This window comes from Sebastes fasciatus, chromosome 15 (assembly GCF_043250625.1).
Source record: "Sebastes fasciatus isolate fSebFas1 chromosome 15, fSebFas1.pri, whole genome shotgun sequence".
Taxonomy (NCBI): domain Eukaryota; kingdom Metazoa; phylum Chordata; class Actinopteri; order Perciformes; family Sebastidae; genus Sebastes; species Sebastes fasciatus.
In genome coordinates this window covers 16,714,494-16,732,790 of record NC_133809.1, presented here as the reverse complement: position 1 = coordinate 16,732,790, position 18,297 = coordinate 16,714,494, and the positions used below count along the sequence as shown (strand labels likewise).

Sequence of the window (18,297 nt, the reverse complement as noted above, 5' to 3'; positions counted from 1 at the left end):
TACCTGTGAGGGTTTCTGGACAATATTTGTCATTGTTTTGTGTTGTTAATTGATTTCCAACAATAAATATATACCTACATTTGCATAAAGCAAGCATATTTACCCACTCCCATTTTGATAAAACTATTAAATACCTGACAAATCTCCCTTTAAGGTACATTTTGAACAGATAAAATATGTGTGATTAATTGCAATTAATGATGGACCATCATGCAATTAATTGTGATTAAATATTTTAATCAGCCCTAATATCATCAGAATATTTTCACTCAGTCTTGGTCTGAGTTACTGCCTTTAGATGTGTGGGGCAGAATTGGCCTTAGGTATGTCAGTCTGTTCACTGGCATCGCTCTGCATGTATGCAGATACTGGACGGAGCTGTACACATTACTGCTAAAATGTTAACCTGCACTTGACCCATGTGTGCTCAGTATGACAGCAAACACAGCCCCGTGATGACAGCCTTCCCTGCTTTCTTCACAGCCATTGGATAAAAGCCAGATTTTAAAAAAGCGTCTGTCCTGCAGTTGTTTGACTTTGCCAATGAAAACGTGGGACATCATCTCAATATGTCGGACGTGGGATAGGATGCTGTGCAGTCCCTCGTAAAGTGGGACACCTGGTCACCCTACGTGAACAACCGACTGCTTTTGTAACGCAAGTGGTATCATTTCTCAACTGGCAACAAGGACAGCCACAGATCTGCTGACTCCCACAGACCACACACACACACACACACACACACACACACACACACACACACACACACACACACACACACACAGCTTGATTCTCCTGCAGCACAATCTGCTGTTTTAGACAACACACCACAGAGCAGGAGACACACGGTTATCTACTGCACATAGTCAAAATAGCTGTAATGTTTAATGAGCACACACTGTCTCTCTGCGTATCAGTTAATGGCTCTCTATTCTGCATCATGAAAGTGAAAGAGAAAGTGCAATGCGAGCGCTGCGTGATCAGGAGAAAGGGGAGAAAAACAGCGAGGGAGATAAGGAGGAGTAGGAGGGGGGGTGGTGTGACTCGTGACTACAGAGGCCCAAAAACCTCCCGCTCAATATCTGACTGTCTGACTGGAGATTTAAAAAACAGAAGAGCACTCTGAGCTCCACTCGGGGCACTGACTCGCTCAAGATCAAACAAAGAGCGTGAGAGGGTTTGACGTAGGGATGAGGGCGAAGAGAAAACAGAAAGAGCTTGAGAAAGTGAAACAAGGTGAAGGACAGAGAGAGTCAGAGGGGTAAAAACAATAAAAAAAGATATCCAGCGACATTGACGGGGGCCGGAGTGAGATTAAAAAAGAAACGGAGAGTGGTGTATGCTCTCACTGACACAGCAATGGGAAATCAATGTCAACCTTTAAATGAATCACCAGTAGCGGATGAGCTATCCCATTCAGGTCGATATTTATTAAACTGCTGCTCTGGTACGGGTCACAGTTACAGATGAATGATGGTAGAGAGACGCAGCGTTTCCTGACACTCCCCTCTCTCCCGCTTTCTCTATTGACATTTTGTGCAGTTTTATGTGAGTGGAGGAAATAGCGTGCAGGTCAGCTTGACAGCAGGTTTTACGTAGTAGTATTTGTAGATAATGTAGAAGAACAGGAGTGGAGGAGATAATGAGGAAGAGGAGTAGATATTTTCTGGTATATTTTCAAGCTGAGAGTCACAATTTATAATAAATCAAAGAGAGTAAAGTCCCTATTAAATAATACACTTCAAGGGACTTTGACTTATAAAAATATCTAAATTGATACATTAAAATGTTTGATAGTCAGAGATGTCCTGAAGTCAAATATATCAGTCGCTGTCAGGCATTATTTACAAATTTCCCTCACAAATTAGTGGTATTTTCTTTTTAATTTATAAGGGACATGTAATGTTTATACTTCTGGTGAATATAATCCAATTAATCTTATTTCCTTATGTGTATTTTGTATATAGTTCCTTTAGTTAACACCTTATTTTGAAAACCAGACGTAGTCACATGTATATTTCCGTTAACTTTGCCAAGTCCGTTGCTAGCTCTCCCCGACAGCTCCGTTCTCTTTATACATCCATGGTCAGCTCCGTTTGAATGCATTTAACATAAATGTCAGTATATGGGTGCCCTACAGATGTAGTGTCGGCCAATTTGACCACGGAGATGAGAGTGACGGCTGGCTTGACCGCACGTTACCACAATACGATAACGTTTCCTGTCCGTGACAGAGTTAGCATGCAGCTTTAGCCATGATGTCTAACTCTGCTCTTCCTGGCAATGTGTGAAACCCAAAGTGTTTCCATACTTTACTGTATGTGTAGTGTTTACCACTCTGGATTTAACATGTGAGGGTTCAGGTCATATCCATGTGGACCCTCCGCTGTTTTCTGCTTCGTTGTTTCAATTTGTTGTGGTTTGTTTTGGTAACGGATACGGAAAGGATATGACGTCATGTAACTCAAACTACAACAATAAAAGCGGTAACTTCCTTCTACCTCTGCATAGACTAAAATTAAGCAAATGTTTCGATTCTGGCATTAAAACATATATTTAAAAATCGTAAAAAAAAAAAAAAATTGCAATACATAGGTGAATCGATTTTTTGTCCCACCCCTACTGTCAATATCATTTGAGCTGAACTTTCTCTAAATTGAGGAAAACAAAAGTCTACCACTTTACCCACACACACCTCCACCTCCTCCTCCCTGGCATCGCTCCGTGGCTACTGTGGTTGGTAACGTGAGCGGGGCTTTAATCCTAATCCCTCTACACGTGCCATCATCAATCAGGGCTTGGATGGAGATACCTACAGATGCTCAGCCAAGAAGGGGAGGAGGCTGGCTGGAGCCGTGTCACCTCTACTGTGCATCAAAATACCTCCAACACACATCAAACGAGCCTCCGTCTTTATTAATTTCCCCTCTCCGCCTTACACGCCTGTCCCATCCATCTGAACTCCCACTAATTCAAACTTCCTTTCTTTCTCATGCACTCACTTTGCTCCTAATTTCTCCGTATCTCTCTTCCCTTCCTCACCATACCCCCCCCCCTCACTTGTCTTGCTGGCACGTTTTGGTTCCCATCACGGTAAGGTGCCGGTAAGGTGAGGGCTGTGCCAGTGTGCCTGTGGGTGTACAGTACAGCGTGTGAGTGTGGAGCACACAGATAAAACCATGTTTGATCCAAATCTGAGCCGACATCATTAGCTCAGAAGATAAATGAACAAATCTCACGAATGAGTGCAGGCGAATGGATTTGTTTGGATGGAGAGGCTGGCTGCTTTGAGATGAACACGGGTGTGTGATCATCTGTATTACGGCGCTGTAAGTGAGCCGGATTTACTTATTAACACATTTTCTTATTAAGACATCAAGAGCTTTTGGTGCACCAGGAGATAATGAACAAGGAATCGCATTAACTCATGATTTTACACAGATGATAGTGCATTTTTGCAACACATTTCACATACTTAACATATTAGCCAATCATAGTCCAAAGGCAGAGCCTTTCAAAAGTTTTTAGAGTTTAGATTTTCTACTTTCCATGCAGCCCTCTGTGTAATATGAAAATCAACTTGTGGAGATTTAAACTGAGCTGAAACGGCTAGAAGATGAATCATCATAATTTTTGATTATCTTGTTTGGTCATTTATCAAGAAACAAAAGTACGACTCTACAGCCAGCAGCTTTGTAAGGCTGAACTTAGGCACGGTGCTAATGCCAACGGCAGCTAACACACTCACAGTGACAACCTTAACATGCTCATGTCTAACCATGTTAACCATCTTAGTGTAGCGTGTTAGCATGCTAACATTTGTTAAATAGCACAGCTGAGCCTGAAGGGAATGTCATTAGTTTTGCAGTTATTTAACATCTATCGTAACCCATCTAAGTGAAGATATTACGTAATTGTACCTTAGTGATGCATTCAAGGATGCTCCATAATCTGCCATTCGGGTGTCAAAAAATATTCCTCTCATGTTGTATATTCAGAAGCCAGAAGATGAACAATAAGCAGACGGGACAATGTAGAAAAAGGCCACATGAATTTGGTTGCTTATTACATAAAAGAGATAGCAATTCCTTCGTAAATTGATTTTCAAACTGTAGAGCAATGAATGGAAATCAATTACTGTAGGAACGCATGAAATCAAACTCCAAAGTTATGGTAAGCTTTGGATAATGGTTGCTGGTAATGTACTCACTGTATGGGTAGCTATGCATGCACATACTGTACATAATCATCCAGCCCATGTGTATCCATTCAGTTAATATTTCTTTGCACTATTTGACCTGTCACAACTTACAGAACTCTTAACGTTTTATATTATTTCTCTTTTTTTTGTTGGTCATTGGTGCCTTTTATAATATTTACATAAACACCTACTTTATCACCACTTGTGTACATGACAGTTCTGTCTATTGACAGTCCTTGTCCCTAGCTGTTATTTTTTCTATTTCTGTGTAAGTACGATGCATAAAACCGATGATAAACGTGTATGTACTTGGCAAATAAAGCTGATTCTGATGTAACATCAGGCAAAGTACGTAAAACAACCAGGATGGTGCTTTAAAGTGATGATAACATCACATGGTTACTTTCTTTCCTGCCGATCTCATATCAGATAACATGTTTGAATTCAATAAAAACAACAGCAATCTCATTACCAGGTGAACAACACCGACTAATTCAATGAAAACTGTCCTCTTCTCCAGGACCAGCAGCTTCCAAATGTGATTTAACACAGAAAAGAAAGCTTCTCTTCCTTCATCGGCTGTAATCAGCCGGTAAGTCTGGGGTCTGAGTGTGTAATGGGGCTAATTTTCAGTTAGCCTGAGCTAGCCCCGACCTCCTGAGGACAAAGCATGCAGCCTGCCTGCAGTTTAGCTGACCTAGTCTCTGAACATTAGTCTGGTTGGATGCTCCACAACACACGGGCTGAGAGAGAGAGGCGAATGAATGACATCATGGACTTTTGCTATTGAGCGGATCTGGGTTCAGCTGGACGGCAGAGGCAGAGCAATATGATATCACTTTGGCCGACAGGCCCAATACACACACACACACACACACACACACACACACACACACACACACACTGGTCCTGCAGATGTGAGAGTACACCCCGTCGCTGTAGCTTGTACACTTACACACACATCTTAACTAAGGCTCACCCAATTAAGCAGTCTGTTGGAACAAAACGCTGCTGCCTTGCCGTGAAGTGTGTGTTCGGTTTGTGTGTGAAGGGAGAGAGAAAGAGAGAGAGAGAGAAAGCAGGGGGTTGGAGGTTGGAAAATCCCTGGCAACAGCCTCAAAGCAGCACGTCTTATTTCATCGACTCTCTTTCAGAGAGGAAACATGACATTGTAAAGGATTACAAACAACCTCACAGTGTCAGACAAATCGCAGGCTCTCCCTCTGGTTGCTGGTCATGACATGGCAAGATGTACATGGAGAAACGAGACTCCGTCAAAACCGATTATATGGCTGGACCGAGTCTCTAATGTTAAATCCATCGGTACATGTCCACCAGGTCAGGCGAGGACACTAGGGGACGTGCTGCTTCACTCAACTGGCCGTTCAAGTGGTGACATTGAATGCATGTGATTGGCTTGCTGCTTGCTGTTTCAAACAGTAAACAACGTGGCGGCCTGTTCGTAAACTTTCTGTTATTCCGTCTAAACAATCCACCAAAATCTACTTCTGAAAACATTTTAAGCGAGCAATAGGCTATGCCACTGCTGAATCTTGTTTCATTTTAGAACTAGATCGCCTAGTTTCATGAGCCGGACATGTTGCCCTAAAGATAAAGGACTGGTCCCGCCTTTTAATTTTGAAAGAGCAACAGCCAATGAGGAAACTCCAACACTCGGCATCATCAGTCAGTAAGTCAGTCACTAAGCGACAGACTTTTGCGTTTTTTAGGGCTGGCCCTCTGCGGCCCAGCCAAAAAAAGAGACTTTGGATTGCGTAAACACAAGTTGACTAAAGACTGAGTGGACAAAGTGTAGTTTGGATTCAAGTCTAAATCCAAAGACGAAATGTTTGACTGCTTTGACACTAAACTTCTCACCTGTCACCAACACTGAGCGTCAAGGACGACACATGCATACTGTAATGCTTTAACTGCCACCACAGATTTTAGACGGTCAGTGATTTTCCTCTACGACTTCCAATTCTGCCTGTTACACCTGTTCTTCAGGTCAATCCAACCTCAGTTGTTATCTTTGGCGCCGTCAGCACTTTGCTTATCACGCAGGAGTACAACACGTGAGTTACGCTACATGTCCACGCTTGATGGGCTGCCACTAGACACAAGGCACCAGGCACCTGATTGGATGAACGCTGTCCCTCGTGAGCTGCTGCTCCCAGCTTTCAAACCGGAACCTACATGGCGGCTCGTTTGGAAACTTTCTTCTCTCACATTATGAAAATAGTTCACGGAAATGTGTTCCGGAAAAACATTTTATGCGAGAAATAATCTATGCAGTTGCTGAATCTTTCCTTATTTTGGATCGACAACACTTAGTTTCTGAGGAGTTTCCTGAGGCGGCTTGTCGCGCCAGACTCCTCTGATTTGCATAAAGTAGACTAGACCTCAACTTTATGCCAATGAGGAGCGGGCGATGTGACGGTCCGTCTGTCGAATCACTCCGCCACTCTACCAGAATGCATTGCAAGGCTGCTTACATAGACAATGAATGGGAAGCGTGGAAAGGACGAAGGCTGTGGACATGTACCATTACTTTGGGTTATCAGAAATCAATTATTGTGACTTAACTTGATGTTTCACTTATTCCTGCATCCTTGTTACTAGTGATCGTACACTGCATACCATCAAAAATGAAGCATTTAATTCATGGACTTGATGTACCGAGGGAAAATAGTCATATCTCTGTTTACTACGCTGAATATATAAAACCTTACAGATATCGTTCAGTTTTGCATGATCTATACCTCAACTATAAGCTTCTCTAACTCATCTGTTTCTCTTTGTCTGCATCTCCTCCTTTATGATTGCTATAAATTTAATGAGGGAAATCCATGAGGGATAAAAGCTTTTAACTGGATTCACTTCATCCGTGATTCATGAAAGTAGTGAGGTACCCCGCATCCATGGCGGGAGATACCTCTGAGTAATTCCACATCTGTGATTTCCTCTGTCAAACAATAGGCTTCCCTCATCCCACCGACTGATAGTGCTTACACAGCACAGTAGACATTATTGATTCTTTCATTATCCACCAATGGCAATTACGTTACTCCTCTATGCTTCAACAGTGATAGCTTACGCTCACTAACCACCACACAGTGACTGCAACTGCTAAGTAAGTACACACTGAAAAATGTCAGTCGTACATTAAAAACAATGAGGATGCCATGCTGAGGGGGATGAGAGGGGTGACTCTTCTTTTCTCCATGTGATAAATGTTTAATTCTATCTTTATTTAGCTGGTTCAGTGGAGCTCAAACAGCTTTGTTTACAGTCCCTGCTACAGTAGTAGTCTCTATTAGAGACACCGGTTATTGTGTTGGAGATAATCCCCTTTGTGTAGGAGGCTCACTAACTCTAGTTTGTCAGTATGCAGATAACAAACTGAGCAACACATTTAAAAACAAAATTGGAAAGAAAAATCCCTCTGAATACACAAATGCACCATTTCTTAGCATAGTTTAGTAGTTTTTCTAAATATCAGGAGAGGGATCTTACATAAGGGTTTAATAGAAACTGGAAATAAATCCTAAACTGATGTCATACTGATGTGTCATGCTGCTTTCCTCCTTCCCTGAGTCACCCGCTCCCACCCATAACATTAGCAGCCTGAAGTATGGTTTCTTCCTCTGCCAGCAAATAAATTACATTAGTGCAGCAGAGCAACATGAGCAATAGTGGCCTGTTCTGTCATCTCTGCTCTGTCTCATTCAGCAAACTGATCGCAATCCAGCCAACAGGGGAGAAATATATTCATAACATACCCCTCATCATATCAAGCAGAACCAGAGTAATCAGGGCGGCTGCTGTGAGCAAAAGGACTGCTCTTCGTCCTCCCTCTGTCTTTGTTTATTAGCTCTCTTGATGGCAGCTGGCTCACACACAGACTGTTGACATTATTCTGGCCTTGATTTACAGAAACTTCCTGTTAAATCTACAGTTTTTTTCTGTAAATACCCTCTGGAGTTGGTGGATATTTTAATTTAAATGTTCACTAAATCAGATCTAGTTTGGCACAATGTTAGGCTACACAAAAACATTAAAATGCTGAACTCCCTTGTCACCAAAGCTGGAGCTAAAACAGCTCTCATGTCAACACACACACACACCTTCACTTCAAGTTCAGCCAGTCAGCTGGTGACATGTCAAGTCCAGAGAAACAACATGCAGCTGAGGGAATAGAGGGGGATGGAGAGGGAGGAAAGTGTGAGGAGAGGATTAGTTAGTTTTACCGTTGCAGAACTGTAGCAGTGATGAGGTGTCATACAAGCTGCTGTAGCTGGAAAACCCGTCCTCCATTCTCAACCTCTGCTCCGCTCCTCTGTGCTCCCTCTGTTATCCACCACTCCTTCGCTCTCCTCTCTCTCTCTCTCTCTCTCTGGTGACTCCCCTCCGTTAGTTTATCGTTCACTTGGCGTCCAAGGCTTCATTCACTCTGCACGGGTCAGGCTCCCTGGGTGACTCACCATGGCAACCCATTCACTCCGATTATGTCATGTGAACTCCAACCTCTCTTCTTCTTTTTCCAACCCCCCCACTCTCTCACAAAAGTCCTGAACTACGGCAGAAAACACTCCCTGCTGAAGAATGACTGCACCGGACCGCCGGAGAGAGACACAGAAGTTAAGAGGCTGCGCTGATGGGTTTTGTTTCCTCCTCTCCTCTCCTCCTTCCTGTCCTCTTCTCCCCTCCCTCTGTTCTCCTCTTGTCCTTGTGTCTTCAGCAGAGGCAGCTGTGTGTCGTTATAGCTCGCGCTGATCTCCAGCAGAAAAACAGCTTTAAGAGGGCTTGAGCTGAGCGCGCGCAGGCAGGCTCTGGCACAGGCAGTTACTGAGTGTGTGTGTGTGAGAGTGTGCATATGTGTGTGTCAGAGGCGGTGTGTGTGTGTGTGTGTGTGTTTAGATAATGCTCGGGACAGCCCAGCCTTCCGCTGTCACACAGTGTGGACGAGTCAGAGCGCAGGGGGCCGGGCCTGTCGGAGAGATCCTCCTCCTCCTCTCCTCTCGTCTGGTGGGAGAGGAGAGAGAGGAGGAGAGGAGAGGAGATGAGAAGAGAGGAAAGGATAAAAGAGGTGAGGAGGAAGGAGGACAGAGGACATAGGAGGAAGAGAGGAAAGGAAAGGAGGTAATAGGACAAGGTAGGGTAGGAGAAGAAAGGAGAGGGGAGCCAAAAGAGGAGAGGAGAAAGGAGGAGAGAGAAAAAAGGAGAAAAGGAGAGAGGAGAGGACAGGAAAGGACAAGAAAGGTGAGAGGAGAAAGGAGAAGAGATGAGGAGAGGAGAAAAGAGGATAGGAAATGAGAACAGATGAAAGGATAAAATAGGTGAGGAGGAGGGAGGAGAGAGGAGGAGGAGAGGAAAGGAAAGGAGGTAATAGGACAAGGTAGGGTAGGAGAAGAAAGGAGAGGGGAGCCAAAAGAGGAGAGGAGAAAGGAGGAGAGAAAAAAGGATAAAAGGGGGGAGGAGAGGACAGGAAACGATAAAAGAGGTGAGGAGGAGGTAGGAGAGAGAAGATAGTGGAAGAGAGGAAAGGAAAGGAGATAAGAGGACAAGGTAGGGTAGAAGAAGAAAGGAGAGGAGAGAAAATAGAGGAGAGGAGAAAAGGGGACAGGACAAGGTAGGGTAAGAGAGGAGAGGTGAAAAGAGGAGAGAAGAAAGGAAGAGATCACAGGATAAAAGGGGAGAGAGGAGGGGAGGAAAGGAGCGGAGAAATTAGGATAGGAGAGGAAAAAAGAGTAGAAGAGAAGGAGAATTGAGGAATGGAGAAAAGGGGAGAGGAGAGGAGAGGAAAAAAGAGGTGAGAGGAAAGGAGGAAAGAGGATAAAGGGAGAGAGGGGAAGAGAGGAAAGGAAAGGAGAGCCAAAAGAGGAGCGGCAAGGTGAGGAGATAAGGGGACAGGACAAGGTAGGAAGTAAGGGAAGTAAGGTGAAAAGAGGAGTGGAGAAAGAAAGAGATGACAGAAAAACTAGGGGAGGAGAGAGGAGGGGAGGAGTAGACAGAAGAATTGAGGAAAGGAGAGGAGAAAGGAGAAGAGGTGAGGAGAGGAGAAAAGAGGGGAGGAAAGGATAAAAAGGGACCGGACAATGTAAGGAAGAAGAGCAAGTAAGAGGACGGCTCAGGAAGGATTGAGGAAATAAAAGGAAAAAGGGAGAGGAGAGGACAGAAGAGGTGAGAGGACAGGAAAAGAGGGAAGGAGAGGACAAAGTAGGGTATAGCAAATAGGAAACTACACCAATGGTTATAGTCACCAAAATGACTAAAGCTCTGCGGGTCCCATAGCAGTCACTAAAGTTACTACATTAATCTACTGATCTTCCACACATACACACACATAGTCACACACACTGCTTGTAATGGTATAGAGAGTCACATGGGGACACACCGTAACGAACCGCCGTCACATCTTCCTTGGCATTTCCCGCAGCCAAACATTCAAAACCGAACACTGCCAGGGCATCTCCGCTGTGACTAAACATGATTATCATTCTGTCCTCTGCCTGTCTTATCTGCCCCGCTGCAGACTGCACAGAGAGACCGAGGCAGGCATCCTTAAAACAAGGACAAGAGGGGGGAGAGAATGAAAGGGAGACTAGGGGATTGAGGAAGAGAGAGAGAGAGAGAAATAAATGGGATAGAGGGGGAGGGGATGGAGGAGAAAAAGAAAGAGAGAGTGCTTGAGGAGGCTGGGCGGTATGGAGAGAGAGAACCAAATTAAAAAGTGAGCAGGGTTTTTGTGAGGGAGAAAGAAGGGGGATACCCTAAAAGAGATTGAATTCTAACTGGAGGTTTTGTATGTGCATGTGTGGGGGGCCTCTTTGCATTATTTATACTTCAAGCTTGCAGGGAAAAATAATAAGAGTCTGTGGCCTATATTCATGTGTGAATTCATTCCCCCCTTTCTTGCAAGATCACAAGACAAAATCACACAAAAGCAGGGAAGACAGCGGAGGGAGAGACCATGAAAGAAGACATTTGTTTCTCTCAGGGTTTTTATAGTAGCCCAGCAGGTGTGATATAATCCGTCTGTGTGGAGCTCTTTCTGTGCAGGTATCTCTCCTAGAACCCTTACCGGTTCAAAGGTGGCCCGGCTAGATTTGACCTTTAACAGGGAGGGTGAACGGGATGCAGTGAAGCACCTTATAATGGTTGATCACTTCATGAATCAAGGCCTCCATGTTGTTGACCTCAGCCCTTGTATTCACTCCCTCAGGAAAACACTGCACTCTGCTTCACTTATTACATTAAGCCGCCAATAGATCTCCGGTTTGGTATACCGCACTTAGCCGTAGCCAGGATTACGTGAGAAAACAAGGTGCTCTTTGTGCACCCGTGTTGCAGTTGAACACTGCAATAGCTGTTTAGTAAAATCATAAGGTTATTACATTTCAAAACATACATAAAATACGATTATGTGTTACACCATTTGTACACGTCGCTCTCTCTCTCTGCAACTACAGTTAATAGTCTTATCTGCAACAAGAAGGTGGAAAAAATGCACCAAAGTATTTGCATCTATTTAGATAATCTGAATCACATTTCAAACATTTTTAAACCACCAAAAGGCCACAAGATCCAGTGTTTTGATTCAGATACAAGAAAGGAATTTCATGCAGCTCCTTGCCCAGAGTCCAAGCAACACACGCACTGTAAACATCCTTTGTGTTTTGGTTCTAAAGACAGTGAGTCACGCTGGTGTTTAGTCTGGAGGGGTTCAGATTATCGCAAATCTCATTCTGGGGCAGATTTGGGGATCTAGATTAGGGACAGGTCTGGTTTTTGTGGGTGTCTGTCTCTCTGCGCATATGCTCACGTGAGAAGAGGCAGCTAAAACTGGGGTATGTTCCCTAAACCCCCCCCCCCAATGGGTCCCTAAACCCCACCTACTACCCAGCGGGTGGCAGGTGGTGGAACCGCTACTGCTCCACCACCCCTCCCCTCTCTACACCTCCCCATTGTTCCCCGCCTTACACCACCCATCAGTGAAGCCAGAGGGTGCACACACACTTACTAACAGGATAGTGCAGAGTGTGGGGATATCGGTCACACTTCTGCTAACAAATACTGCAACAAACAATCAGTCTTTACAGTTTTGGTTCACTCTCACAGCTCTCGTAGCGTTCTTTTCAGCCGCAGCAGGCAGCTGTTTTCAGAGAAAAATCTATAGAAATTACATTAACTGCTCTGCACAAAACAGTAGACAGACAAAGCTAGCAAGTAGCTGAACATCACGGAGCATTTAGCAGCTAGAAAGCCAGATATTTCCCTCAGGAGTTGGTGGAGACCAAATACAGAGCTAAAAGAGAGTAAATATTGGACATTCACCAGGTGGCCATCAATATAACTACGAATGAATGATACTGTTGCTCCATAACTGCTGGATGTGTACGCAACTGCACACCACTGCCAACAAGTCATCAACTTAATAGCTGATATGTCAATGTTGTTATATGTGTCCACAACTTGTTTCCACTGCCCCCAAGTGACCAAAAAAAAAACCTTAAACTTCACCATTCACACACCACTTTTTTGCGCCCTCAAATCCACTGTTTTCAATGCAGATGCGCGAAAGGCACGCTCAAAAGCGAGAGCGATGCCGTCGCAGCATGTAAGCGTTCGCAAAGACTGCGCCCCGAGATAAAAAATAGTTCAACTTTTGACGAGGAACAACCAATCACAGCTGGCACATATCTTTTCTTTCTCCCCTAAATATCAGTCTACAATAAATATATGGAGGAGACTTTAATCATTTTGGTGCAGGGCTACCCAGAGCTTTATGACCTGTCCAACAGACTATTTTACTTGCTTCACCCTTTACGTCCAAGGACATCACAACATCCAGTTGAAAGGCGAGCCAACTTGACACAGACAAATTGAGCAGTAAAGCTACTGTGAGGGATTTAAAGGGCTGGAAATCCATTTAATCTTTGTTTTTACTTTGTTTAGTTTAGTCAGTGAGGCTTACTGCTAAATTACCGCAACTTCATCATCATCATAGTGCGCAGGTTTTGGTTGCTTAGTAATGACAGACGCGAGAGGAGCGCAACCTACCTAGCACCTTGGATAAAAAGATGAAAGCAGCTGGTGTTTTCCAGGCGTTTTTAGATGCAACATGTGAACGGCACATTAAACATTCCCTCTGGCTCCATTTTTTTTTTTTGCGAAACCAACCCTTGGTCACACCTAGAGAAAAATATTTGGAGATACCAAAGGTTTCCACACGCAGTATGTCAATTTAAGGTAAATGTGTATAAAATGATGGCTAATCTAGAATATTTCCATTTGATGTAATGAAAACAGCTATAAAAACAATGTAAGCATACTTCCATAATATGTTTGAACAAGCACACATCTGATACCTTCATAGAGTGTGATGAATGTTTTTTGTAAATTTAAAGCAGCTTCATGGGAAATTAAGAGTGAGTGCATGCAGCTATCTTACTATAATACATCTGACAGAGGTTGAATGTCTTGGCGTCAGGCCTCCATTGCTTTCTCACCTGGCCTGCTGACTGTTTTTACAGCTTTGGCTCTCAGGAGGCACTTGTAGGTCATATTCAAACTGAGCCTGTTGTTCATTTCTTTTTTTTTCCTTCCAAAGAGGGAAAAGAAACTGCTGACATTCGTTTCATCCACAGATGATCAGTCAGTCTGTCAGTGGGCCAGGATTATACACAATCAAATCCAGAGCTGAGGAGGAAACAAGGTCAATCCTCTATGATCCAGCCACCATCTGTGTGCCTGTCCTCTTTATTGGGCTGTTTTGTGCTTTACACCATGAATTAATCCAACCTGAAGTCTTAATGACTCAGAGAAACATTGAATTTCAAACAAAGCCAGGGGACATATATCAACCTGGACAGCTAAAAGTCTGTATACACATCTTTATGAAAATGTTTCAGGAAGTTGTGTGAAGGTTTGCTCCAGCTAGTTAAACATTACAGTTTAGTACAAGGTCTACAAGGGCTTCTTAATCTGTCATTGTCAAGATATAAGGAAGTAAGAATAAATAGAAATAACAAGATATAAACTAAGAATTCATAACACATCCCAAGTCAAACATAACATTAGGATTGCTTATTTGTTACTCAAGTAATGTGAAAAATGAGAATGTATAAAATCTGAAATGTAAATAGCAGCAGGTAGCAAAGGTCACCTTATATGAGCCTGTGCCAAGGTGAAGAGGAAAGAGTGATATGATCGTTATTCATTTATTTCCCTGGTGATAATATCCACATGAAGTTCATGAGTTCAACAGTATGCCAACTCAGTGTCTCACAGTGCAAGTAACAATGAAAGGCTACAGGACTGATTTGATTTTAGACCGTAAATATTTTTGTAGACATAGCGGCATAGCTTTAAGGATGCTAATTTGTCTCAACAACTATTGAAAGGATTGTCATGGAATTTGGTACAAACATTCACGCTATAATCACGTACAAATTTTGATTTGTTTGTCCACTTTTTGTAATACCTGCTAAACTAATGACATTCCCACAGAGGTGGATGAAGTACTCAGTACGTAAATAAGTACGTTTGAGCCATAGACTGTATATAAGAAGTCATCACCCATTGGTTTGTGGACTACGGTTTTGAAGCCTTGAGTTCGGCATTTTGTCCGTTGCCATCTTGGTTTTTGGCCGTCGTCATCTTGGCTTTTTTTAGCCAGAAGTGACATGAGAGAGTGAAGCTAAGTACAACCGAATGCCTAATAAGAAATTTTTAGGTGACCAAAATGTAACAATTAACTTTGATGAACTGAAAATACAATGCGAAAGGGTTAAAGTTGTAAGACGAAAACACGGACAACTCCCAGACCGGACAACGCCGTGGTAGCGACCTGTCAATCACAAGGTAGCCACACCCTAAAGCATCCCCTGCTTTATGGTCTATCTGACTCTAAATGGGACCATAATTTACTAAATGAACATCATGCTGTATTGAAGAAGACTTGAAACTAGAGATTGAGACCATAAACTCATGTTTACGATGTTTACTGAGGTAATAAATAGAAGATAGAGAAAATAGAGAAGTAGGCTCATTTTCTCATAGACTTCTATACAATCTGACTTCTTTTTGCAACCAGAGGAGTCGCCCCCTGCTGGCTATTAGAAAGAATGCAAGTTTAACTCACTTCCACATTGGCTTCACTTTTCAGACACCGGAGGTTGCCCAGTGGTTTGAGTAAATGTACTTGGTTACATTCCACCACTGCATTCCCATCAGCCTCAGCTGTATTTGTGTTAGCAGATGTTAGCATGCCAACACACTAACTAAGATGGTGAAAATAGCAAACATGATACCTGCTAAACATCAGCATGTTAGCATTGACATTTTAGGCATGTTAGTATGCCGATGGTTGCATTTAGCTATAAGCAGCACCGTGCCTAAAAACAGCCACACAGAGCTGCTAGCAGCCTGGCTGTAACCTCTTAGCGTCATTCTTTTATAGACATTGAACAGACACAGAAGAAGTCAATCTTGATCTTACTTCCTCTATTTTTTCTTTTTTTAATCAAAAGTTAGTATATCTTTTTCCTTGATACTAAAGGTCCAACTCTCCCCCATTAGGAGAATTACTGTTTTATCTTTTCACACCTTATCCTACCCTAGGCTGTGGTCGATAAAAACAAGATCAATTCTCAGGGCGTGACAGTTTGACATCTCATATCAGTGGCTGTGCTATTGATGCACCTATATGGCGAGGAAAGGCCAGACCAGCAGAGGATGTAATACTGTCAGTGACTGACAGGTTCACGCTTTCTAATAAATGTCTGCTGGACAGGAAAGCAGAGATAGAGACGGACCGGGAGAGAGACAATGAATGTGAGAGGGGAGAGTAAATCAGCTGTTGAAAATACATCATTTCCCATCTGCTGGAGAAAATCACCTGTCATTTCTAATAAATGCTTAACAGAGTGGGCGTCCAGTCCAGATTAAGACACATTTTATGACAATAAATTATTAACTCTCAGACACATTATTAGCTTCAAGAATCTAAAATAAAGAGACGGCCTACGTACTGTGTGTCAGTGCTTTCAGTTGATGTTCAACTTATCAAGGTCTGACACGAGGAGAAAACTGACAATCCACTATCTTGTGTGTGCGTGTGATTAACTAACCCATAAAGAAGAGCTTTTGAAAGTTTTTGTTATCATGAATTATGTGGTGGAAATGTGACCTAGTTTCAATGGGGGTGAATCCAACAGAGTGATAATGTTTTGTTCACAGCTCTGCTTCAAAGACAACCAGAGGAGGCTGCATCAGGCAGATGATGAGGACTCTCATAGCAACATAGATACTGGATTCAGACCCGCAACATGAGCCATGATTTGTAACTTAGCCCAGTAAATCCTCTATCCTGTTACCTACCATCAGTATTACATCATTACTGTAAGAAGCTACAGTAATTAACCGACAAATAGAAATTTTGACCTGATGAAGGTGCCAGATGAAAAGTCATCAGTTATTACAATTCATCCTGAAATGGTACTAAATTTGTATTAAATTAAGTGGCAATCCATCCAATAGTTTCTGAGTCATTTCAGACTTAACTACAAATGTAAACTAAAGAAGTAAAGTCACAGGAATCACCAAAGTCATTGGGAGTTATCGCCTGGGAACTATGAATGTCTGTACACAAGTTTTGCCAATTCATCCAGTAAACGTTGAGCTATTTCACAGGATCAGTGAAAACTTTGACCTGCAAACCATCCAATAATCGGTTTTAAAGCCGAGAGCTTTGCAAAGTGTGAAAATTACAAAGAAGACAATAATTAAAACATTTTCAATAAATTACACTGCTATTCCTATTTGTTCACTGGGGCTCACTCTGTCCTAATAAGAGTAACGGGGCCTACAATGTATACACTGTTATATGTAAATTTCAAGTGTTTACGTACAGGCTATGTACACAACACGTAGGATGCTGTTAATGCAGGAGTCGACGGTGGAAAATATCATTGTCAAAAAGGAGAAAAATGGACACAGAGTGTCAGGTTTTCCAAGTAAAATGGTCCAGTTCCTATTTCTTCACAGAGGTAAATAGGAAGCCAGTGCGCTTGGTGTGGCCACAGCATCTTTTAGTGCTCAAGGAATATTTTATCTGGCGCCACTATCAGACTCATCATGGCGAAAAATACAAGAACTTGCCAGGACAGTAGCCGAGAGATCAGCGAGACATCTCAGGCTGTTCATCACCTTTTTTGTAAATGGATTGTTCATTAATTGTGAACGTTTTCAGAATGAATTTGTACTTCTTGACACTAAAAGAAAGAGAAAAAAATCTTATTTATAGGTTATAATGCAATGGTTTTACTAGTCCGACTCACTTGAGATCAAATTGGGCTGTATGTGGCCCATGGATTATAATGAGTTTGACACTCCTGCTTTAGAATATACTATTGCATACAAAAGTGTATCAGTGCTTGTGCCGCCTGCTGTAATAAAACTTCTACTTCTAAAATTGAATATAACGATAATATGTAATAATAATGAATAGGCCTATTTCATCTAAGTATCCAAAGAAAGCATTCAGCAAAGATTGTATAACATAGTTTGTAATATCAGTGCAGAGAAACAAGGCAAACAGATCAAAGCAAATGGCATCTAGCCACACACTGCAGTGCTCTTGTGTTTTGGGCCTCAGCAATGCCAAATAATGATGTTATGGTTGAGGAAAACTGGGTCACTCACCACTTGTGTTTTAGTGCAGTCTTTTGGTCATGGCCCCTCTAAGAGCATTATGCATGTAGAAATCCCCTGCCAGACTCTGTAATATCTACAAAGACCCACATTTATGAATTTTAGAGAAAGAGGGAGTCTTGGGAATGTATTTTGTGTGTGCAATAATGCATTTTAAAGATTTAAACAGCAGTACTGATTATTATTACCCTACAATTGGATCAATCTGTCTTTTCAATAACACCGTTATACGGGTAAAATTGATCTGATTAATGCTTGATCAGCACGTAAATGCTTAAAATAAATCTGTAAATACAGGCCCTGTTGTGGTGCTGCAGCTACAGTCGTTGTAAGATAACCAAGAGGATTCAAGGTGAATGATAGCGAAAGTGTTGTTGGGT

The 18,297-nt window shown here is 42.5% G+C and overlaps 1 protein-coding gene across 5 annotated transcripts in view; it reads right to left on the bottom strand.

Annotated features, from left to right (window-relative positions):
- eml1 (EMAP like 1) overlaps positions 1 to 18,297 on the bottom strand; it is a 61,036-nt gene that overhangs the window by 37,111 nt on the left and 5,628 nt on the right. For 2 of the 5 annotated variants that reach the window (XM_074660531.1, XM_074660532.1), the window contains exon 1: positions 8,452 to 9,120. The exons of 1 other annotated variant lie outside the window; for it this stretch is intronic. In XM_074660531.1, coding sequence (XP_074516632.1) covers positions 8,452 to 8,518 — 67 coding nt within the window. In that variant the 5' untranslated portion in view covers positions 8,519 to 9,120. Of the gene's footprint in view, positions 1 to 8,451; positions 9,123 to 18,297 lie in introns of those variants that run through there. 2 more of the 5 variants (XM_074660530.1, XM_074660529.1) reach the window with 2 other exon arrangements.